Source organism: Bombina bombina, chromosome 1 (genome assembly GCF_027579735.1).
Source record: "Bombina bombina isolate aBomBom1 chromosome 1, aBomBom1.pri, whole genome shotgun sequence".
Classification (NCBI taxonomy): domain Eukaryota; kingdom Metazoa; phylum Chordata; class Amphibia; order Anura; family Bombinatoridae; genus Bombina; species Bombina bombina.
Window position 1 is genome coordinate 67763300 of NC_069499.1, and position 24645 is coordinate 67787944.

Consider the following 24645-nt stretch of genomic DNA (forward strand, 5'->3'; position numbering starts at 1 on the left):
ACAGCTGAACTAAAGAATGTAAAAAGATTATATATGAAGGATTAAGCTATTAATCACATCCATGTAAGGAAAACCTTTTCATAAATCCCTTTTAGAGAGTTTACTATTTTTTTTTTTACTAATTTAAAAAATTGTCATATTCAGATAAAGTTTAGTTAAAGTGAAGGTAAACTTTGATGAATGAAAGCCCGGTTTTTAAAAAATAATATTAAAAACAGGGGCACTTTCATTCATCAAAGCAGCCGTTTTGATTAAAAACTTACCTTTGTTCTTTGTTCAGTAATCTTATCTACCAACAGTCCTGGTTTCAGAGCACCACTGCTGTATGTTAAACATCTTCTGCAGTGAAAAAATGATGTTGAAATTAAGGTATCTATGTGTATTATGTATACATTCAGCCTTTTTTATTCCACACATTTACTTAATATTAGTTTGAATAAATAAAAAGCTTTGTACTAGATACATTTGTAATATATGGATTGTGTAAGCATTATCAGCTGTTGCATGTGATATCTAATTAGCCCAGTGTGTTTTGTTTGGTTTTCCAGTCTTCATCCACTCTTCCCTGGGTCCAATGAACTAGATCAGATTGCAAAAATTCATGATGTCCTAGGAACACCAGCTTCAGCCATACTGAAAAAATTTAAACAGTAAGTCCCCGTCCCCCCCATCCTCCTAAACTATTTCCACAAAAGTAACGTGTCAGGAACCTACATTTATTCATGTAGACTAACATTATACTTTTAATCTATTAAATATTTTACTAGTCACTGGTGATATCTGATTCATTTCAAGACAGTTTGACTGTCGGCATAAGAGGTTTATGGAATCTAACTTTCCATCTTGAAATTGGCTATGAGAAAAATAGTGTTTAATCACATCTGTTTGATACAGGTCAAGGGCAATGAGTTTTGATTTTCCATCCAAGAAAGGAAAAGGGATATCCAGATTGATACCCAGCATCTCACCTGAAGGTGTATCCTTGATGTGTGCAATGTTAGCATACGATCCTGATGACAGACTAAGTGCCTACCAAGCTCTCCAGCATGTGTACTTCACAGAACCCAGGTACAGTGTTTGGTTCTCATAAAAGAAGTTGTACATTCAAGTAAATTCCAGATTACCAAATACTGATGACATATTGTATTTAAATGAGGCATGAGGAATAGAATGTGTACCATCTGGCCTGAAGAATTATAGTTCCCAATATTGTTGGATTCTTACATAAATTTAATATATATATATATACATAATTTATTCCTGGTTTATTATTTTAAAGTGTGTGTCTGACTGCTCAATATTCAAGATTGCTCAGTTGTATATATACAGATTTGTCTATTACGCATTATTTAGCATTAATCCTTTGCTTTGGTATCTGCTGTGTATCCTCTTTTTTTCTGTTTACACAAAGACAAGGACAAGATTGTCAGAGGATAATCATAAAATACAAACATGAATGTCATATAGTTATGGTAATAATACAATATTTATTCACTTTCCCCCCCCCCCCCCATTTATTTAGAACATTAGAAAACAAATCTCTGCATCGTAAAATAGGAATAATCGACAAAACGTATATGGCAGAATCAATGAACTATTTGCTGCGGATTGCAGGACAGGGCCAAAGGCAGGTAAATTTTCCAAAACACTTTTTAAAAAAAAAAAAAAAAATGAAACTCCTGAATATATGAATACACATGGGGTTAACTGTCATAAATGTAAATATAACTAAATAGACATTAAAAGCTGATTAAGGGTCTATTATTTAGGAAATATTGAGCTAGGCTTAAACAGAATGTTATACATTTTCATTTCTGCATGAATACATGTTCTTGTTACTTATATCCTTGTACTCCATTAAATAAATATTGTGTGACTTTATTGCACTTATATCTAAGAATTGTGATAGAGCTAGAAAAAACAAACAGAATTTATACTTACCTATATAATTCTTTATTTTGGGATGATGACAGTCCATAGGTGTCCATAACATGTGGGATATAATTCCCGTCACCAGGTGGCAGTCAAGAACCCTCACAAGAGCTTTTTTTCTTTTTTCTTTCATGTAATTGGCAAGAGTCTATGAGCTAGTGACGTATGGGATATACAATCCTACCAGGAGGGGCAAAGTTTCCCAAACCTCAAAATGCCTATAAATACACCCCTCACCACACCCACAATTCCATTTTATAAACTTTGCCTCCTATGGAGGTGGTGAAGTAAGTTAGTGCTAAGATTTCTATGTTGACATGCGCTTCTCAGCATTTTGAAGCCCGATTCCTCTCAGAGTACAGCGAATGTCAGAGGGATGTGAAGAAAGTATCACCTATTGAATGCAATGATTTTCCTAACGGGGGTCTATTTCATAGGTTCTCTGTTATCGGTCGTAGAGATTCATCTCCTACCACCCTTTTCAGATTGACGATATACTCTCATATTCCATTACCTCTACTGATAACTGTTTCAGTACTGGTTTGGCTATCTGCTATATGTGGATGGGTGTCTTTCTTTCGGTAAGTATGTTTTTTATTACTTAAGACACCCCCGCTATGGTTTGGCACTTTATGCATTTATATAAAGTTCTAAATATATGTATTGTACTTATATTTGCCATGAGTCAGGTTCATGTATATCTTTGTGCAGACTGTCATTTTCTCATTTGGGGAAAATAAACATATTAAGAAATATTTTTTCTTACCTGGGGTTTAGCCAAATGCTAGACTTTATTGCGTCATTCTTGGAGCGAGAATTTTTTGTTCTTCATTTCCGGCGTCATAGTTGACGCCGAGTCCTTACACAGGGTTGCGTCGTTAGTGATGCAAGTGTGTCATTTCCGGATGTTGTTGGCGGCAAAAAAAATAATTTCAGTTACGTTGTGCGTCATACTTGCCACCAAATTTTTCATTAATTTAATACACCATTGCTGTTTGCCTCTTGCCTTTTTCTATGTCAGAGGGCTATGCTATTTGCATTTTTTCCCATTCCTGAAACTGTCATATAAGGAAATTGATCATTTTGCTTTATATGTTGTTCTTTTACATTTTGCAAGATGTCTCAATCTGATCCTGCCTCAGAAGTATCTGTTGAAACTTTGCTGCCTGACATCGGTTCTACCAAAGCTAAGTGCATTTGTTGTAAGATTGTGGAAATTATATCTCCGAATGTCATTTGTAATAGTTGTCATGATAAACTTTTACATGCAGAGAATGTATCCATCAGTAATAGTACATTGCCAGTTGCAGTTCCTTCAACTTCTAATGTAAATGATATACCTATGAATTTTAAATAATTTGTTACTGATTCTATTCAGAAGGCTTTGTCTGCATTTCCGCCTTCTAATAAAGGTAAAAGGTCTTTTAAAACTTCTCATAAAGTTGATGAAATTTCAAATGACCGACAACATAATGATTTATCCTCCTCTGATGAGGATCTATCTGATTCAGAAGATCCTTCCTCAGATATTGACACTAACAAATCTACTTATTTGTTTAAAATAGAGTATATTCGTTCTTTGTTAAAAGAAGTGTTAATTACTTTGGATATTGAGGTAACCAGTCCTCTTGACGTTGAGACTAGTAAACGTTTAAATGCTGTTTTTAAACCTCCTGTGGTTACTCCAGAGGTTTTTCCTATTCCTGATGTAATTTCTGATATGATTTCTAAGGAATGGAATAAGCCAGGTACTCCTTTTATTCCTTCTTCAAGGTTTAAAAAATTGTATCCTTTACCAGCAATTTCTATAGAGTTTTGGTAAAAGATCCCGAAGGTTGATGGGGCTATTTCTACTCTTGCTAAACGTACCACTATTCCTATGGAAGATAGTACTTCTTTTAAAGATCCTTTAGATAGGAAACTTGAATCTTATCTAAGGAAAGCCTATTTATATTCAGGTCATCTTCTCAGGCCTGCAATTTCTTTGGCTGATGTTGCAGCTGCATTAACTTTTTGGTTGGAGAATTTAGCGCAACAAGAATTGGATTCTGACATATCTAGCATTGTTCGTTTACTGCAGCATGCTAATCATTTTATTTGTGATGCCATTTTTGATATTATCAAAATTGATGTTAGATCCATGTCTTTAGCTATTTTAGCTAGCAGAGCTTTGTGGCTTAAATCTTGGAATGCTGATATGACATCTAAGTCTAGATTATTATCTCTTTCTTTCCAAGGTAAAAATTTATTTGGTTCTAAGTTAGATTCTATTATTTCAACTGTTACTGGGGGAAAGGGAGTTTTTCTGCCTCAGGATAAAAAAACCTAAGATTAAATCTAAGGCTTCTAATCGTTTTCGTTCCTTTCGTCAAAATAAGGAACAAAAATCTTATCCTTCCCCCAAGGAATCTGTTTCCAATTGGAAGCCTTCCTCAAATTGGAATAAATCCAAGCCTTTTAAAAAACCAAAGTCCGCCGCTAAGTCCGCATGAAGGTGCGGCCCTCATTCCAGCTCAGCTGGTAGGGGGCAGATTAAGGTTTTTCAAGGATATTTGGATAAATTCTGTCCAAAATCAATGGATTCAGAGCATTGTCTCTCAAGGGTATCGAATAGGATTCAGAGTAAGACCTCCTGTGAGAAGATTTTTTCTCTCACGTATACCCAGCAAATCCAGTAAAAGCTCAGGCTTTCCTGAAATGTGTTTCAGACCTGGAGTCTTCAGGGGTAATCATGCCAATTCCTTTTCAGGAACAAGGTCTGGGGTTTTATTCAAATCTATTCATTGTCCCAAAGAAGGAAAATTAATTCAGACCAGTTCGGATCTGAAAATTTTGAATTGTTATGTAAGAGTTCATACTTTCAAGATGGTGACTATAAGGACTATTCTGCCTTTTGTTCAGCAAGGACATTATATGTCTACAATAGACTTGCAGGATGCATACCTTCATATTCCGATTCATCCAGAACATTATCAGTTCCTGAGATTCTCTTTTCTAGACAAGCATTACCAATTTGTTGCTCTTCCATTTGGCCTAGCAACAGCTCCAAGAATCTTTTCAAAGGTTCTAGGTGCCCTACTCCCTGTAATAAGAGAGCAGGGTATTGCAGTGTTTCCTTATTTGGACGATATCTTGGTACTAGCTCAGTCTTTACGTTCTGCAGAATCTCACACAAATCAACTAGTGTTTCTTCAAAAACATGGTTGGAGGATCAATTTACCAAAAAGTTTCTTGATTCCTCAGACAAGGGTCACCTTTTTAGGTTTCCAGATAGATTCAGTGTCCATGACTCTGTCTCTAACAGACAAGAGACTTTTGAAATTGGTTGCAGCCTGTCGGCGCCTTCAGTCTCAGTCATTCTCTTCAGTGGCTATGTGCATGGAAGTTTTAGGCCTCATGACTGCAGCATCGGACGCGATTCCTTTTGCTCGTTTTCACATGACACCTCTCCAGCTTTGTATGCTGAATCAATGGTGCAGGGATTATTCAAAGATATCACAATTAATATCCTTAAATCCCAATGTTCGACACTCTCTGACGTGGTGGTTACATCACCAGCGTTTAGTTCAAGGGGCTTCTTTTGTTCGGCCAACCTGGACTGTGATCACTACAGATGCAAGTCTTTCAGGTTGGGGAGCTGTTTGGGGATCTCTGACAGCGCAAGGGGTTTGGAAATCTCAAGAGGCGAGATTATCAATCAATATTTTAGAACTCTGTGCAATTCTCAGAGCTCTTCAGTTTTGGCTTCTATTAAAGAGAGAACCATTCATTTGCTTTCAGACAGACAATATCACAACTGTGGCATATGTCAATCATCAGGGTGGGACTCAAGCTATGAAAGAAGTATCTCAGATACTTGCTTGGGGCGGAATCCAGCTCCTGTCTAATCTCTGTGGTGCATATTCCAGGTGTAGACAATTGGGAGGTGGATTATCTCAGCCGTCAGACTTTACATCCAGAGGAGTGGTCCCTCCATCCAGATGTGTTTTCTCAGATTGTTCAGATGTGGGGTCTTCCAGAGATAGATCTGATGGCCTCTCATCTAAACAATAAACTTCACAGATACCTGTCCAGGTCCAGGGATGTTCAGGTGGAAGCAGTGGATGCGCTGACACTTCCTTGGTGTTATCATCCTGCACACATTTTCCCGCCTCTAGTTCTTCTTCCAAGAGTGATCTCCAAAATCATCATGGAACAATCGTTTGTGTTGCTGGTGGCTCCAGCATGGCCACACAGGTTTTGGTATGCGGATCTTGTTTGGATGTCCAGTTGCCAAACTTGGCCACTTCCGTTACTGTCTCAAGGTCCGTTTTTTCCATCAGGATCTCAAATCATTAAATTTGAAGGTATGGAAATTGAACGCTTAGTGCTAAGTAAGTCATAGAGGTTTCTCTGACTCAGTGATTAATACTATGTTACAAGCTCGTAAATCTGTCTCTAGAAAGATTAATTATCGAGTTTGGAAGACCTACATTTCATGGTGTTCCTCTCATAAATTCTCTTAGCATTCTTTTAGAATCCCTAGAATTTTACAGTTTCTTCAGGATGGTTTGGATAAGGGTTTGTCTGCAAGTTCCTTGAAGGGACAAATCTCTGCTCTTTCTGTTTTATTTCACAGAAAGATTGCTAAACTTCCTGATATTCACTGTTTTGTACAGGCTTTAGTTCGTATTAAGCCCGTCATTAAATCAATTTCTCCTCCTTGGAGTCTTAATTTGGTTTTGAAGGCGTTACAGGCTCCTCCATTTGAGCCTATGCATTCTTTGGACATTAAACTTCTTTCTTGGAAAGTTTTGTTCCTTTTGGCTATCTCTTCTGCTAGAAGAGTTTCTGAGCTATCTGCTCTTTCTTGTGAATCTCCTTTTCTGATTTTTCATCAGGATAAGGCGGTGTTGCGGACTTCATTTAAATTTCTACCTAAGGTTGTGAATTCTAACAACATTAGTAGAGATATTGTTGTCCCTTCCTTGTGTCCTAATCCTAAGAATTATTTGGAAAGATCCTTACATTCTTTGGATGTGGTGAGAGCTTTGAAATATTATGTTAAAACTACTAGAGATTTCAGGAAGACTTCTAGTCTATTTGTTATATTTTCCGGTCCTAGGAAAGGTCAGAAGGCTTCTGCTATTTCATTGGCTTCTTGGTTAGAGCTTTTGATTCATCAAGCTTATTTGGAGTCGGGTCAGACCCTGCCTCAGAGAATTACAGCTCATTCTACTAGATCAGTCTCCACTTTGTGGGCTTTTAAGAATGAAGCTTCAGTTGATCAGATTTGCAAAGCGGCAACTTGGTCCTCTTTGCATACATTTACTAAATTCTACCGTTTTGATGTATTCGCTTCTTCAGAAGCAGTTTTTGGTAGAAAAGTTCTTCAGGCAGCTGTTTCAGTTTGATTCTTCTGCTGATATTTTAAGTTTCTCTTGTCATTAAAGAATACATTTATAATTTGGGTTGTGGATTATTTTTTCAGCGGAAAATGGCTGTTTTTTATTTTATCCCTCCCTCTCTAGTGACTCTTGCATGGAGTTCCACATCTTGGGTATTGATATCCCATACGTCACTAGCTCATGGACTCTTGCCAATTACATGAAAGAAAACATAATTTATGTAAGAATTTACCTGATAAATTCATTTCTTTCATATTGGCTAGAGTCCATGAGGCACACCATTTTAATGGTGGTTATGATTTTTTGTATAAAACACAATTATTTCCAAATTCCTTTGTTGATGCTTTTTACTCCTTTCTTTATCACCCCACTACTTGGCTATTCGTTAAACTGAATTGTGGGTGTGGTAATGGGTGTATTTATAGGCATTTTAAAGTTTGGGAAACTTTGCCCCTCCTGGTAGGATTGTATATCCCATACGTCACTAGCTCATGGACTCTTGCCAATATGAAAGAAATGAATTTATCAGGTAAATTCTTACATAAATTGTTTTTTTTTAATTAATTTTTTTATTGAGGTTTGTATAGCTGATAGCATACAGAAATGTACATCAATACATACGAACAGCAGTTATGCAAACAAAAATGTCCACCAAAAAAATGTATAGTAAAGTAGGAGTTAGTCACACATCTAATAGGTAATTAGCAACGTAATATTTCATCTGATAGAAATGCAGCTAGGCATGCTGTTAGACATTTATATACAAGTACCTTGTAGATACAACATCTCACCATACTAACAGTGAGTAATTGCAGACCTTTGCTATCATAGTAACAGAAAGTCAACCTGCTAGGTAGGCAAATCTAGTTAAATATCAACGTAAACATATCAAACATAAATGGGAAAGCCAAATTCGACAATTATGATAGTACATATATAAATGAAACATCTTTTTTTTTTTTTTTTTAAATTATAGTATAAGGTCCTCTAAGAACACTGAAGGCCACTCATGGGCCTAATGACACTTATAGTGCAAAATAGGAATAATGTTCAATATTAGGGGGTAGGGGAAAGTATTAATAAAAGAGAAGCATACTATGTTATATACTTAGACATTGAGCCTCACAAGAGCTTTAAATCCCTCCCACCTCCATTTCCTAAAGCCAAGCAGAGGAGAGAGGTAAAAAAAAAAGGGTAGGAAAGATAGAAAGCAGGGTTAAAAGGTACAAATAAGAACAATCGCCACAATTGAACAAAAATAGGATGGGGGCGTGTCTATGCAGCGATCCTGAATGGTGGCACTCTCCTAGAGCTCTGATAGATAAGTCAATAATCCGCCGATTAATGACTACATTTAACAGCTCAAGAACTAAATCTGAACATAATTACAACATCTATCTCGATTGTGAACATATTATTGCTAATTGGGCTGTATTTGTGACATTTGAGCCCAGGAATGGACAAAATAGGCCAAAAGCGGCGGCTTATTTCGGGCAGCGTTTCCCCCTCTCGGCTTGCCATGGGAGAAAGCCTTACAAGACCGTCTTAACAGAAGCTTTGAAAACTTCGAAAAGCTTATGCACAGGATGATTGAAAAGGCGCCATTTGACTACTTGCTGAGTTACTGCATCACAAACATCAAAGTACCAGCAACCTCCTCTATAGCTGTCCTAAAACAACTACCGAACAACTCCATCTCATCACAACGTGAATCAGCAACAGATGCATGTCAAGACGATACAGAACAGATGAAAACAGCCTCCGTATTGCAGCAGCAGTTACAACATACAGGGTAGCTTAAAGATGGGCCAAAAATATTTTCTTAAACCAGCTGTGTATGAAGGGCGCCCATACTACACAAAGCCACAGCACAGAGGAAAAAACGGACCCACATGTGAGTTTCTTTCATGTAATTAGCAAGAGTCCATGAGCTAGTGACGTATGGGATATACATTCCTACCAGGAGGGGCAAAGTTTCCCAAACCTCAAAATGCCTATAAATACACCCCTCACCACACCCACAATTCAGTTTTACAAACTTTGCCTCCGATGGAGGTGGTGAAGTAAGTTTGTGCTAGATTCTACGTTGATATGCGCTCCGCAGCAAGTTGGAGCCCGGTTTTCCTCTCAGCGTGCAGTGAATGTCAGAGGGATGTGAGGAGAGTATTGCCTATTTGAATGCAGTGATCTCCTTCTACGGGGTCTATTTCATAGGTTCTCTGTTATCGGTCGTAGAGATTCATCTCTTACCTCCCTTTTCAGATCGACGATATACTCTCATATATACCATTACCTCTGCTGATTCTCGTTTCAGTACTGGTTTGGCTTTCTACAAACATGTAGATGAGTGTCCTGGGGTAAGTAAATCTTATTTTCTGTGACACTCTAAGCTATGGTTGGGCACTTTGTTTATAAAGTTCTAAATATATGTATTCAAACATTTATTTGCCTTGACTCAGAATGTTCAACTTTCCTTATTTTTCAGACAGTCAGTTTCATATTTGGGATTATGCATTTGAATTATTCATTTTTTCTTACCTTCAAAAATTTGACTCTTTTTTCCCTGTGGGCTGTTAGGCTCGCGGGGGCTGAAAATGCTTCATTTTATTGCGTCATTCTTGGCGCAGACTTTTTTGGCGCAAAAATTCTTTTCCGTTTCCGGCGTCATACGTGTCGCCGGAAGTTGCGTCATTTTTTGACGTTATTTTGCGCCAAAAATGTCGGCGTTCCGGATGTGGCGTCATTTTGGCGCCAAAAGCATTTAGGCGCCAAATAATGTGGATTTGGCGCTAAAAAATATGGGCGTCGCTTTTGTCTCCACATTATTTAAGTCTTATTTTTCATTGCTTCTGGTTGCTAGAAGCTTGTTCTTTGGCATTTTTTCCCATTCCTGAAACTGTCATATAAGGAATTTGATCTATTTTGCTTTATATGTTGTTTTTTCTCTTACATATTGCAAGATGTCTCACGTTGCATCTGAGTCAGAAGATACTACAGGAAAATCGTTGTCTAGTGCTGGATCTACCAAAGCTAAGTGTATCTGCTGTAAACTTTTGGTAGCTATTCCTCCGGCTGTTGTTTGTATTAATTGTCATGACAAACTTGTTAATGCAGATAATATTTCCTTTAGTAATGTACCATTGTCTGTTGCAGTTCCTTCAACATCTAAGGTGCAGAATGTTCCTGATAACATAAGAGATTTTGTTTCTGAATCCATCAAGAAGGCTATGTCTGTTATTTCTCCTTCTAGTAAACGTAAAAAATCTTTTAAAACTTCTCTCCCTACAGATGAATTTTTAAATGAACATCATCATTCTGATTCTGATGACTCTTCTGGTTCAGAGGATTCTGTTTCAGAGATTGATGCTGATAAATCCTCATATTTATTTAAAATGGAATTTATTCGTTCTTTACTTAAAGAAGTATTAATTGCTTTAGAAATAGAGGATTCTGGTCCTCTTGATACTAATTCTAAACGTTTAGATAAGGTATTTAAATCTCCTGTGGTTATTCCAGAAGTTTTTCCTGTTCCTAATGCTATTTCTGCAGTAATTTCCAAAGAATGGGATAAATTGGGTAATTCATTTACTCCTTCTAAACGTTTTAAGCAATTATATCCTGTACCGTCTGACAGGTTAGAATTTTGGGACAAAATCCCTAAGTTGATGGGGCTATTTCTACCCTTGCTAAACGTACTACCATTCCTACGTCAGATGGTACTTCGTTTAAAAATCCTTTAGATAGGAAAATTGAATCCTTTCTAAGAAAAGCTTATCTGTGTTCAGGTAATCTTCTTAGGCCTGCTATATCATTAGCTGATGTTGCTGCAGCTTCAACTTTTTGGTTGGAAACTTTAGCGCAACAAGTAGCAAATCATGATTCTCATGATATTATTATTCTTCTTCAGCATGCTAATAATTTTATTTGTGATGCCATTTTTGATATTATTAGAGTTGATGTCAGGTTTATGTCTCTAGCTATTTTAGCTAGAAGAGCTTTATGGCTTAAGACTTGGAATGCTGATATGGCTTCTAAATCAACTCTACTTTCCATTTCTTTCCAGGGTAACAAATTATTTGGTTCTCAGTTGGATTCTATTATCTCAACTGTTACTGGTGGGAAAGGAACTTTTTTACCACAGGATACAAAATCTAAAGGTAAAAACAGGGCTAATAATCGTTTTCGTTCCTTTCGTTTCAACAAAGAACAAAAGCCTGATCCTTCGTCCTCAGGAGCAGTTTCAGTTTGGAAACCATCTCCAGTCTGGAATAAATCCAAGCCTGCTAGAAAGGCAAAGCCTGCTTCTAAGTCCACATGAAGGTGCGGCCCTCATTCCAGCTCAGCTGGTAGGGGGCAGGTTACGTTTTTTCAAAGAAATTTGGATCAATTCTGTTCACAATCTTTGGATTCAGAACATTGTTTCAGAAGGGTACAGAATTGGTTTCAAGATGAGACCTCCTGCAAAGAGATTTTTTCTTTCCCGTGTCCCAGTAAATCCAGTGAAAGCTCAAGCATTTCTGAATTGTGTTTCAGATCTAGAGTTGGCTGGAGTAATTATGCCAGTTCCAGTTCCGGAACAGGGGATGGGGTTTTATTCAAATCTCTTCATTGTACCAAAGAAGGAGAATTCCTTCAGACCAGTTCTGGATCTAAAAATATTGAATCATTATGTAAGGATACCAACGTTCAAGATGGTAACTGTAAGGACTATCTTGCCTTTTGTTCAGCAAGGGAATTATATGTCCACAATAGATTTACAGGATGCATATCTGCATATTCCGATTCATCCAGATCACTATCAGTTCCTGAGATTCTCTTTTCTGGACAAGCATTACCAGTTTGTGGCTCTACCGTTTGGCCTAGCTACAGCTCCAAGAATTTTTTCAAAGGTTCTCGGTGCCCTTCTGTCTGTAATCAGAGAACAGGGTATTGTGGTATTTCCTTATTTGGACGATACCTTGGTACTTGCTCAGTCTTTACATTTAGCAGAATCTCATACGAATCGACTTGTGTTGTTTCTTCAAGATCATGGTTGGAGGATCAATTTACCAAAAAGTTCTTTGATTCCTCAGACAAGGGTAACCTTTCTGGGTTTCCAGATAGATTCAGTGTCCATGACTCTGTCTTTAACAGACAAGAGACGTCTAAAATTGATTGCAGCTTGTCGAAACCTTCAGTCACAATCATTCCCTTCGGTAGCCTTATGCATGGAAATTCTAGGTCTTATGACTGCTGCATCGTATGCGATCCCCTTTGCTCGTTTTCACATGCGACCTCTTCAGCTCTGTATGCTGAATCAATGGTGCAAGGATTACACAAAGATATCTCAATTAATATCTTTAAAACCGATTGTTCGACACTCTCTAACGTGGTGGACAGATCACCATCGTTTAATTCAGGGGGCTTCTTTTGTGCTTCCGACCTGGACTGTAATTTCAACAGATGCAAGTCTCACAGGTTGGGGAGCTGTGTGGGGATCTCTGACGGCACAAGGAGTTTGGGAATCTCAGGAGGTGAGATTACCGATCAATATTTTGGAACTCTTCAGTCTTGGCCTCTTCTGAAGAGAGAATCATTCATTTGTTTTCAGACAGACAATGTCACAACTGTGGCATACATCAATCATCAAGGAGGGACTCACAGTCCTCTGGCTATGAAAGAAGTATCTCGAATTTTGGTTTGGGCGGAATCCAGCTCCTGTCTAATCTCTGCGGTTCATATCCCAGGTATAGACAATTGGGAAGCGGATTATCTCAGTCGCCAAACGTTGCATCCGGGCGAATGGTCTCTTCACCCAGAGGTATTTCTTCAGATTGTTCAAATCTGGGAACTTCCAGAAATAGATCTGATGGCGTCTCATCTAAACAAGAGACTTCCCAGGTATCTGTCCAGATCCCGGGATCCTCAGGCGGAGGCAGTGGATGCATTATCACTTCCTTGGAAGTATCATCCTGCCTATATCTTTCCGCCTCTAGTTCTTCTTCCAAGAGTAATCTCCAAGATTCTGAAGGAATGCTCGTTTGTTCTGCTGGTAGCTCCGGCATGGCCTCACAGGTTTTGGTATGCGGATCTTGTCCGGATGGCCTCTTGCCAACCGTGGACTCTTCCGTTAAGACCAGACCTTCTGTCACAAGGTCCTTTTTTCCATCAGGATCTGAAATCCTTAAATTTAAAGGTATGGAGATTGAACGCTTGATTCTTGGTCAAAGAGGTTTCTCTGACTCTGTGATTAATACTATGTTACAGGCTCGTAAATCTGTATCTAGAGAGATATATTATAGAGTCTGGAAGACTTATATTTCTTGGTGTCTTTCTCATCATTTTTCTTGGCATTCTTTTAGAATACCGAGAATTTTACAGTTTCTTCAGGATGGTTTAGATAAGGGTTTGTCCGCAAGTTCCTTGAAAGGTCAAATCTCTGCTCTTTCTGTTCTTTTTCACAGAAAGATTGCTATTCTTCCTGATATTCATTGTTTTGTACAAGCTTTGGTTCGTATAAAACCTGTCATTAAGTCAATTTCTCCTCCTTGGAGTTTGAATTTGGTTCTGGGAGCTCTTCAAGCTCCTCCGTTTGAACCTATGCATTCATTGGACAATAAATTACTTTCTTGGAAAGTTTTGTTCCTTTTGGCCATCTCTTCTGCCAGAAGAGTTTCTGAATTATCTGCTCTTTCTTGTGAGTCTCCTTTTCTGATTTTTCATCAGGATAAGGCGGTGTTGCGAACTTCTTTTGAATTTTTACCTAAAGTTGTGAACAACATTAGTAGAGAAATTGTGGTTCCTTCATTATGTCCTAATCCTAAGAATTCTAAGGAGAAATTGTTGCATTCTTTGGATGTTGTTAGAGCTTTGAAATATTATGTTGAAGCTACTAAGTCTTTCCGAAAGACTTCTAGTCTATTTGTTATCTTTTCCGGTGCTAGAAAAGGCCAGAAAGCTTCTGCCATTTCTTTGGCATCTTGGTTGAAATCTTTAATTCATCTTGCCTATGTTGAGTCGGGTAAAACTCCGCCTCAGAGGATTACAGCTCATTCTACTAGGTCAGTTTCTACTTCCTGGGCGTTTAGGAATGAAGCTTCGGTTGATCAGATTTGCAAAGCAGCAACTTGGTCCTCTTTGCATACTTTTACTAAATTCTACCATTTTGATGTATTTTCTTCTTCTGAAGCAGTTTTTGGTAGAAAAGTACTTCAGGCAGCGGTTTCAGTTTGAATCTTCTGCTTATGTTTTTCATTAAACTTTATTTTGGGTGTGGATTATTTTCAGCAGGAATTGGCTGTCTTTATTTTATCCCTCCCTCTCTAGTGACTCTTGTGTGGAAGATCCACATCTTGGGTAATCATTATCCCATACGTCACTAGCTCATGGACTCTTGCTAATTACATGAAAGAAAACATAATTTATGTAAGAACTTACCTGATAAATTCATTTCTTTCATATTAGCAAGAGTCCATGAGGCCCGCCCTTTTTTTGTGGTGGTTATGATTTTGTATAAAGCACAATTATTCCAATTCCTTATTTTATATGCTTTCGCACTTTTTTATCACCCCACTTCTTGGCTATTCGTTAAACTGAATTGTGGGTGTGGTGAGGGGTGTATTTATAGGCATTTTGAGGTTTGGGAAACTTTGCCCCTCCTGGTAGGAATGTATATCCCATACGTCACTAGCTCATGGACTCTTGCTAATATGAAAGAAATGAATTTATCAGGTAAGTTCTTACATAAATTATGTTTTTACAGATGCAGGGGACCTTCCGGCTGGCCATATTGCTGGGGGAGCTTGGGGGGGGGGCTCCCAAGGTGGCATGGACACTGGGGGGGGGGGGGGGGAGCGCTCCATACCTAACCATATCGATCCGGGTAAAGAGCATGATGAGGCACTTAACACTTTACAAAAAGGGCCTTCCAATCTGAACATGCCTGGAGTCACTGGAGGATATAGAAAGGAAACCCTCATTTCTGCTGAACGGGGTCAAACAGCACTGGATTGTTGGAACCTGTGATTTTTTTGAAAGGCTATAGTGTAATTGCTAGCATATATACCTCTGTATGTATTATAAAAGCAGAAGGAAATATAATATGAATGTGAATGTACCTTATTTACCTGAAGCTTGATATTCTTAAAAAGACAGTGATGTAATAAAAGTTATATGCTGATTTGACCCCTGTCCTGCGGCCAGCGGCCGAGGCCGCAGAGAAGAAGAAATATTAGACCAAATGCATAAGGTAATAGCTATCTAACTGCCAGGGAAGAAAATAACTGATTTAATGTTTAATCATATTAGAAGAATAAATATTCCCATACTCCTATTTACTCACTTTCCCTAGTACATATTAGATAGAGGGCAACACCACAGCGCCAAAACATATAGCCATATCAAAATATTAAGGCACGATGGAGACAGGATTATTTACTCTACATCCCACAACTAATGACCCCAAGAAGGGCAGTCCCTCAACGGAAGTTCACCCGAAAATTAATACTGAAGTCCAATCTCCTAGTTGTGCTATAGAACAATCAGAATATATAGCTACAATGTTTGCTTTATTTCTCATACACACTTCCTTGGCGCTCAAAACCCAGTTGATCTACAACTGTATATACTATGTGAGTCTTTCTTTCCTTATATCCCCTTGGACAATATACTAAGCACAATATAGAGGCCCAAGAGTGGCCTAGACACGAAGAAACGTATAAATTCTATTTTCTTTTGTAAGATGAGGAGAGTCCATATATGTCCATAACATGTGGCATACAATACCCAAGCTGAGAGTCCATGTTAAAGACGGATGGGACAAGGAGAGGGCAGTTCCTATTTGATGGACACTGCGGCCTGAAGGCCTCTCCTGCCAAAAGCATCTTCTGAAGAAGCATAAACATCAAAATGGTAAAATTTAGAAAAGGTATAAAGAGAAGACCAAGGTGCCGCCTTGCAATTTGTTCCAAGGAGGCCTCATTCTTGAAGGCCCAAGAGGTAGATACAGATCTAGTAGACTGTGCAGTAATTATTTTTGGAGGCGCTTTTCCAACAACCAAGAAAGATGTACTTATAGTCTGCTTCAGCCATGATGCCAACGTCGCCACCGTAGCCTTTCGACCCTTCCTGTTACCTGAAAAGTGGACAAAAAAGCTATAAGTCTGTCTAAAATCTTTAGTAGCCTGAAGATAAGATTTTAAGGCTCTAACATCATAGTAGTAGACGTTCCTTAGAATTAGAGGGATTTGGGCACAAAGAAGGAACAAAGATTTACTGGTTAATGTTCTCAGAAGATACAACATTCGGAAGAAAATAATATTTATTTAGTTCTAGGAACTGCTTTATCCAAACGGGAGGGATCGGAAGAAAGGGCTGAGAGTTCATAAACTCGTCTAGCTGAAGAGATGGCTAGAAGAAAAAGAACCTTCCAAGACAGCAAAATGGATAGAACCAGATTCCAAGGTGGAGAAATAGGCCTAATAACAAGGCGAATTCTCACCAAGGCTTGTACAGAAGTTTGAACATCCATTCCTCCTGGGAATTAATACTCTAGCTGTGGCAGAGGCCACGGAAAATGGAAAAAAAATGAGGGATTAAACATCCTTTAAACCATAAGAAAAAAACAGACAGAAACAACTTCCTGAAACACTTTCCTACCAAAAGCAGCTTCAGAAGAAGCAAACAACATCAAAATGGTAAAATTTTGTAAATGTATGCAATGATGACCAAATAGCTGCCTTCCTAATTATGTAGTGTACCTCCTTGAGTGTAAATGTGGCATTCAATATATTGGTAGGACCTCAAGATCCCTAAAAAAAGAGATGGGGGGAACACATTAGAAATCTCAAAAAGAACATTATCAATCATAGTGTTCCTAGACATGGGGCCTGATGTCATAGTGGAGAATTGGGGATATTTAGAATTTTCCCTATTGAACAGATCACACAGAGATGGGGCAGAAATAGGTTGATTCATTTAAGACAAAGGGAAACTTTTTGGATTTGGAAGCTCAAAACCTTGAATCCCTTTGGCTTAAAGGGACAGTCAAGTCCAAAAAACACTTTCATGTTTCAAATAAGGCATGCAATTTTAAACAACTTTTCAATTTACTTTTATCACTCATTTTGCTTTGTTCTCTTGGTATTCTTAGTTGAAAGCTAAACCTAGGAGGTTCATATGCTAATTTCTTAGACCATTCATATAGATAACATTGAGCTCATGTACGTGAATTTACCATGGACACAGCTCTGATTGGCTAAAATGCAAGTCTGTCAAAAGAACTGAAATAAGGGGGCAGTCTGCTGAGGCTTAGATACAAGGTAATTACACTGGTAAAACGTATATAATTATAACTGTGTTGGTTATGCAAAACTGGGGAATTGGTAATTAAGGGATTATCTTACTTTTAAAACAACAAAAATTCTGGTGTTGACTCCCTTTAAATGAAAATATTGACATGGCAGATTTCAATTAATTCACATTCTTTTCAGCATGCATTTATATACTTTTCTACATCAATGGTTTTTTGGTATATTGTATCGCTAAGCAACACATGATTACTATACATTATTTATTTTCAATATGATAAGTTTTCTCTTGTTAAGTGTATCCAGTCCACGGATCATCCATTACTTATGGGATATATTCTCCTTCCCAACAGGAAGCTGCAAGAGTCCACCCACAGCAAAGCTGCTATATAGCTCCTCCCCTAACTGCCATTCCCAGTCATTCTCTTGCAAGTCTCAACATAGATAGGAGGTCGTGAGAGTCTGTGGTTTTTTATACTTAGTTTATTTCTTCAATCAAAAGTTTGTTATTTTTAAATGGCACCGGAGTGTGCTGTTTATCTCAGGCAGTATTTGGAAGAAGAATCTGCCTGCGTTTTTTCTATGATCTTAGCAGACGTAACTAAGATCCAGTTGCTGTTCTCACACATTCTGAGGAGTAAGGTACTTCAGAGGGGGAATGGCGTGCAGGTTTTCCTGCAAATAAGGTATGTGCAGTAAAATATTTTTCTAAGGAATGGAATTGACTAAGAAAATACTGCTGATACCGAAGTAATGTAAGTACAGCCTTTAAATGCAGTGAAAGCGACTGGTACCAGGCTGATTGATAGAGATATATGCTAAGGTATGTGCAGTAATATATTTTTCTAAGGAATGGAATTGACTAAGAAAATACTGCTGATACCGAAGTAATGTAAGTAAAGCCTTAAATGCAGTGATAGCGACTGGATCAGGCTTATTAATAGACATAAATACTCTTATAAGAATGTGCTTTAAAACGTTTGCTGGCATGTTTAATCGTTTTTTAACATATGTTTGGTGATAAAACTTATTGGGGCCTAATTTTTCCACATGGCTGGCTTAAATTTTGCATAGAAACAGTTATAGGGAAGGTAATCCACAGCTCAGCTGTGGCAGTTTTGTTGTGTCTGTTTAAAAAAAATGTCGTTTTTTTTTTTTTTTTATCTGTTTTTTGCATTAAGGGGTTAATCATCCATTTGCAAGTGGGTGCAATGCTCTGTTAACTTATTACATGTACTGTAAAAATTTCGTTTGATTTACTGCCTTTTTTCACTGTTTTTCAAATTTTGACAAAATTTGTTTCTCTTAAAGGCACAGTAACGTTTGTTATATTTGCTTGTTAACTTGATTTAAAGTGTTTTCCAAGCTTACTAGTCTCTTTATTAGTTCTAACATGTCTAACATAGAGGAGGCTCTGTGTTTATTATGTTTAAAGCCATGGTGGAACCCCATTTTAGAATGTGTACCAGATGTACTGATTTCATGTTAAACAATAAAGATCATTTTTTGTATTTAAAAACATTATCACCAGAGGATTCTGTCGAGGGGGAAGTTATGCCGACTAACTCTCCCCACGTGTCAGACCCTTTGACTCCCGATTTAGGGACTCACGCTCAAATGGCGCCAAGTACATCAAGGGCACCCATAGCGTTTATTTTACCAGAGGATTCTGTCGAGGGGGAAGTTATGCCGACTAACTCTCCCCACGTGTCAGACCCTTTGACTCCCGCTCCAGGGACTCACGCTCAAATGGTGCCAAGTATATCAATGGCGCCCATAGCATTTATTTTACAAGACATGGCAAAGGTTGTGTATAATACACTGGCAGCAGTATTAGTCAGACTACCTGAAATTAAAGGAAAGCAAAACAGCTCTGGGGGTAGATACAGAGCATACAGACGCTTTAAGAACCATGTCTGATACTACCTCACAATATGCTTAGTCTGTGGGTGATATTTGTGACTCAGGGAAGATGATTTAACCTGATTCTGATATTTCTACATTTAAAATTTATGCTTGAGAACCTCCACTTGTTGCTCAGGGAGGCTTTAGCTGCTCTGAATGAATGTGTACAGTCGCAGTGCCAGAGAAATTGTGTAGACTGGATAAATAATATGCAGTGCCGGTGTGTACTTATGTTTTTCCAATACCTAAAGAGGTTTACTAAAATTTTTCATAAGGAATGGGATAGAGCAGGTGTGCCGTTCTCTTCCCCTCCTATTTTTTAGAAGAATGTTTTCTAATAGTTGCCACCACACGGGACTTATGGCAGACAGTTCCTAAGGTGGAGAGAAGAGTTTCTACTCTAGCTAAGCGTACCACTACCTCTGGCGAGGACTGTTGTGCTTTTTTAGATCCAATGGATAAAAAATGTTTATTCAACAAGGTTTTATCCTGCAGCCCCTTGCACGCATTGCTCCTGTCACTGCTGCTGCGGCGTTCTGGTTTGAGTCTCTTGATGAGGCTTTACAGGCTCCATTGGATGAATATATTTGACAAGCTTAGAGCACTTAAGCTAGCCAATTCCTTTGTTTTCTGATGCCTTTGTTCCTTTGACTAGACTAACGGCTAAGAATTCTGTTTTTTACTATACTGGCGCGCAGAGCGCTATGGCTTATATCATGGTCAGCTGTCGTGACTTTAATAAATAAGCTACTTAACTTCCCTTAAAGGGGCAGACCCTATTCAGGCCTAGTTTGAAGGAGATTATTACTTATATCACTGGAGGAAAAGATCATGCCCTTCCTCAGGACAGGTCCAAATCAAGGGACAAAAAAGGCCTAATTTTCGTGCCTTTCGAAAATTCAAGGCAGGTGTGGCATCAACTTCCTCTAAGGCAAAATAAGAGGGAACTTTTGCTCAGTCCAAGGCGGTCTGGAGACAACCGGACCTGGAACAAAGATAAGCAGGTCAAGGAGCCTGCTGCTGCCTCTAAAACAGCATGAGGAACGGACCCCTATCTGGTAACGGATCCTATAGGGGGCAGACTTCATTCTTCGCCCAGGCGTGGGCAAGAGATGCCCAGGATCCCTGGGCATTGGAAATTATACCCCAGAGATATCTTCTGGATTTCAAAGCTTTCCCCTCCAAAAAAGGGGAGTTTTTGCCTTTCACATTTATCTGCAAACCAGATAAAGAAAGAGACATTCTTGCATTGTGTACGTGACCCATTCAGTTCCAATAGAGGAACAGGGACACAGTTTTCCTCAAATCGGTTTGTGGTTCCCAAGGAAAGGAAACCTTCAGACCTATTTTGGATCTAAAAGATCTTAAACAAATTCTTTAGAATTCTATCATTTAAGATGGAAACTATTCGTACCATCTTAACTATGATCCAGGAGAGTCAATAGAGGACTACAATGGATTTGAAGGATGCTTATCCTCACATTACGATGCATAAAGATCACCATCGGTTTTTCAGGTTTGCCTTTCTAGACAGGCATTACCAGCTCTTTCCTTTGGGTTAACTACAGCCCCTAGAATCTTTATGGAGGTTCTGGGGTCACTTTGGCGGTCCTTAGGCCGCGGGGCATAGAAGTGGCCCCTTATTTAGACGACATCCTGATACAGGCGTCAAACATCCAAGTTGCCAAGTCTCATACGGACGTAGTACTGGCATTTCTGAGATCGCATGGGTGGAAAGTGAACAAGGAAAGAGTTCTCTATCCCCAATATCAAGGGTTTCCCTCCTAGGGATTCTGATAGATTTTGTAGAAATTAAAATTTACCTGACGGAGTCCAGGTTGTCAAAGTTTCTAAATTTCTGCCGTGTTCTTCATTCCATCCGCGCCCTTTGGTGGCTCAGTACATGAATGTAATCGGCTTAATGGTAGCGGCAAGGGACATAGTACCGTTTGCACGCCTACATTTCAGACCACTGCAACTATGCATGCTCAGCCAGAGGAACGGGGATTACACAGATTTGTTCTCCTGTTAAATCCGGACCAAGAAACCAGAGATTCTCTTCTCTGGTGACTATCTCGGGTCCATCTGTCCAAGGGTATGACCTTCCGCAGGTCAGATGGGACAATTGTTACAACAGATGCCAGCCTTTTAGGTTGGGATACAGTCTGGAACTCCCTGAAGGCTCAGGGATAGTGGACTCAGGAGGAGACCCTCCTTCTAATGAATATTCTGGAACTGGGAGCGATATTCCATGCTTTTCAGACTTGGCCTCAGTTAGCAACTCTGAGGTACATCATATTTCAGTCGGACAATATCACGACTGTGGCTTACATCAACCATCAAGGGGGAACAGAAGTTCCCTAGCAATGTTAGAAGTCTTAAAATAATTCACTGGACAGAGACTCACTCTTGTCTAAAAGCTATCCCTATCCCAGGTGTTGAGAACTGGGAGGCAGATTTTCTAAGTCGTCAGACTTTTCATCCGGGGGAGTGGGAATTCCCTCCGGAGGGGTTTGCACAAGATCAAGCAGGAGAGTGCTTTGGTTCTTTTGACAGCGCCTGCGTGGCCACGCAGGACCTGGTATGCAGATCTGGTGGACATGTCATCCTTTCCACCACGGTCTCTGCTTCTGAGACAGGACCCTCTACCTCAGGGTCTTTTCAACCATCTAAATATAACTAATCTGAGATGGACTGCCTGGAGACAGAACGCTTGATGTTATCAAAGCATGGCTTCTCCGAGTCATTAATTGATACCTTAATACAGGCATAAAAGCCTGTCTCTAGGAAAATTTAACATAAGATATGGTGTAAATATCTTATTGTTATGAATCCAAGGGTTACTCATGGAGTAAAGTCTGGATTCCCAGGATATTATCTTTTCTCCAAGATGATTTTGAGAAAAGGGTTGTCAGCTAGTTCTTTAAAAGGACAGATTTCTACTCTGTCTATTCTTTTGCACAAGCGTCTGGCAGGTATTCTAGACGTTCAGGCATTTGGTCAGGCTTTGGTTAGAACCAAGCCTGTGGTTAAAAATGTTGCTCCGCCATGGAGCTTAAAGCTGGTTCTTAAGGTTCTTCAAGGAGTTCCATTTGAACCTTTTCATTCCATAGATATCAAACTTCTATCTTGGAAAGTTCCTTTTTGGTAGCTATTTCCTCGGCTCATAGAGTCTCAGAGTTATCTGCGTTGCAATGTGATTCTCCTTATCTGGTTCTCCGTACGGATAAGGTAGTCCTGTGTACCAATCTGGGTTTTTACCTAAGGTGGTATCTAACAAGAATATCACTCAAGAGATTGTTGTTCCATTCTTGTATCCTAATCCTTCTTCAAAGAAGGAACGTCTATTACACAATTTGGACGTGGTTCGTGTTTTAAAGTTTTACTTACAAGCTACTACAGATTTTCATCAAACATTCACCTTGTTTGTTGTCTATTCTGGACAGAGGAGAGGTCAAAGGACTTCAGCAACCTCTCTGTCTTTTTGGTTAAAAAGCATAATTCATTTAGCTTATGAGACTGCTGGACAGCAGCCTCCTGAAGGGATTACAGCTCATTCTACTAGAGCTGTGGTTTTCACTTGGGCCTTTTTTAAATGTGGCTTCTGTTGAACAGATTACAAGACGGAGTCTTGGTCTGCGTTTCATACTTTTTCAAATTTAACAAATTTGATACCTTGCTTCTTCGGAGGCTATTTTTGGGAGAAAGGGTTTTTTACAGGCAGTGGTAACTTCCGTTTAAGTACCTGCCTTGTCTCTCCCATCATCCGTGTACTTTAGCTTTGGTATTGGTATCCCATAAGTAATGGATGATCCGTGGACTGGATACACTTAACAAGAGAAAACATAATTTATGCTTACCTGATAAATTTATTTCTCTTGTAGTGTATCCAGTCCACGGCCCGCCCTGTCACTTTAAGGCAGGTAATTTTTCCATTAAACTACAGTCACCACTGCACCCTATGGTTTTCCTTTCTCTGAATGTTTTCGGTCGAATGACTGGTAATGGCAGTTAGGGGAGGAGCTATATAGCAGCTTTGCTGTGGGTGGACTCTTGCAGCTTCCTGTTGGGAAGGAGAATATATCCCATAAGTAATGGATGATCCGTGGACTGGATACACTACAAGAGAAATAAATTTATCAGGTAAGCATAAATTATGGTTTTTATTATTATTATTTTTTATTATCATAATTATATCCCCTTTTTTCTTTATATATATATATATATATATATATATATATATATATATATATATATATATATTTGTTTTTTGTTTTGTTTTTGGAGGCATCTCTCGATGTCCTGTTACATTTGTGAATATATATAATTTACATCTTTTATATTTGTATATATTTTAGCAGTATTTTTGTAATTTTCAAATTTATATCTAGTATTGCGATCATTGGTAGATTAAATCAGAGAGACATCCGTATAGGTTTCCCAATACACAATCTTGTGCTACGCTGTTAAACAGTTATATTGCACGTTTGGCTTTTATAGCCAGTTCATATAGTAAGTGCACATGCATTTTGACAACACTGTTTGTATTGTTGATATTTTATTTTATAGGAAGTGGATTTTGCAACATGATAATTTCGAGACTTTGTACCAGGTACCAAGCTACATTCCTAATCGCTCCTGCATACCAGTAGTTAGAAATGACGCAATCCAAACATAACCACATGCGACATTTGACCCTGTTGACACAAAACGCTAAGGGCTTAAATTCACCAGTCAAACGCTCTAAAGCAATGATAGATCTTGTAAAGAGACAGGCAGATATTGTGTTTCTACAAGAGACGCATTTTCAATATTAAAAGGAACCTAAGTATTATGGGAAAACATACACTTTACACTTTCATAGCTCAGGTCCTAGAAAGAAAGCATATTAATTAAAAAAGACCTCCCTTTTTTATTAACTCGTGCAGAAAGAGAGAAGGTAGATTTTTAGGACTAACAGGACTTTTGTACATGGTTTCTTGCACCACTGGAATACCATGCCTGAATTTGTGAGTTGTATCTCACATACTTTGTTTTTACTTTTTTGCTACTACAAATAAAGACTTTTCTACTTTTAACAAGGAGTCCCTGTGCTTTTCCTGAGGAGGAGTTGCGATAGACTTACCTTTTTTTTT

At 38.6% G+C, this 24645-nt stretch overlaps 1 protein-coding gene across 2 annotated transcripts in view; it reads left to right on the plus strand.

The window, feature by feature from the left end:
- MOK (MOK protein kinase) overlaps positions 1-24645 on the plus strand; it is a 281854-nt gene that overhangs the window by 238291 nt on the left and 18918 nt on the right. For both annotated transcript variants that reach the window (XM_053697435.1, XM_053697436.1), the window contains exons 8-10: positions 549-650; positions 895-1068; positions 1523-1631. In XM_053697435.1, the coding sequence (XP_053553410.1) occupies positions 549-650; positions 895-1068; positions 1523-1631 (385 nt within the window). The remainder of the gene's footprint in view (positions 1-548; positions 651-894; positions 1069-1522; positions 1632-24645) is intronic.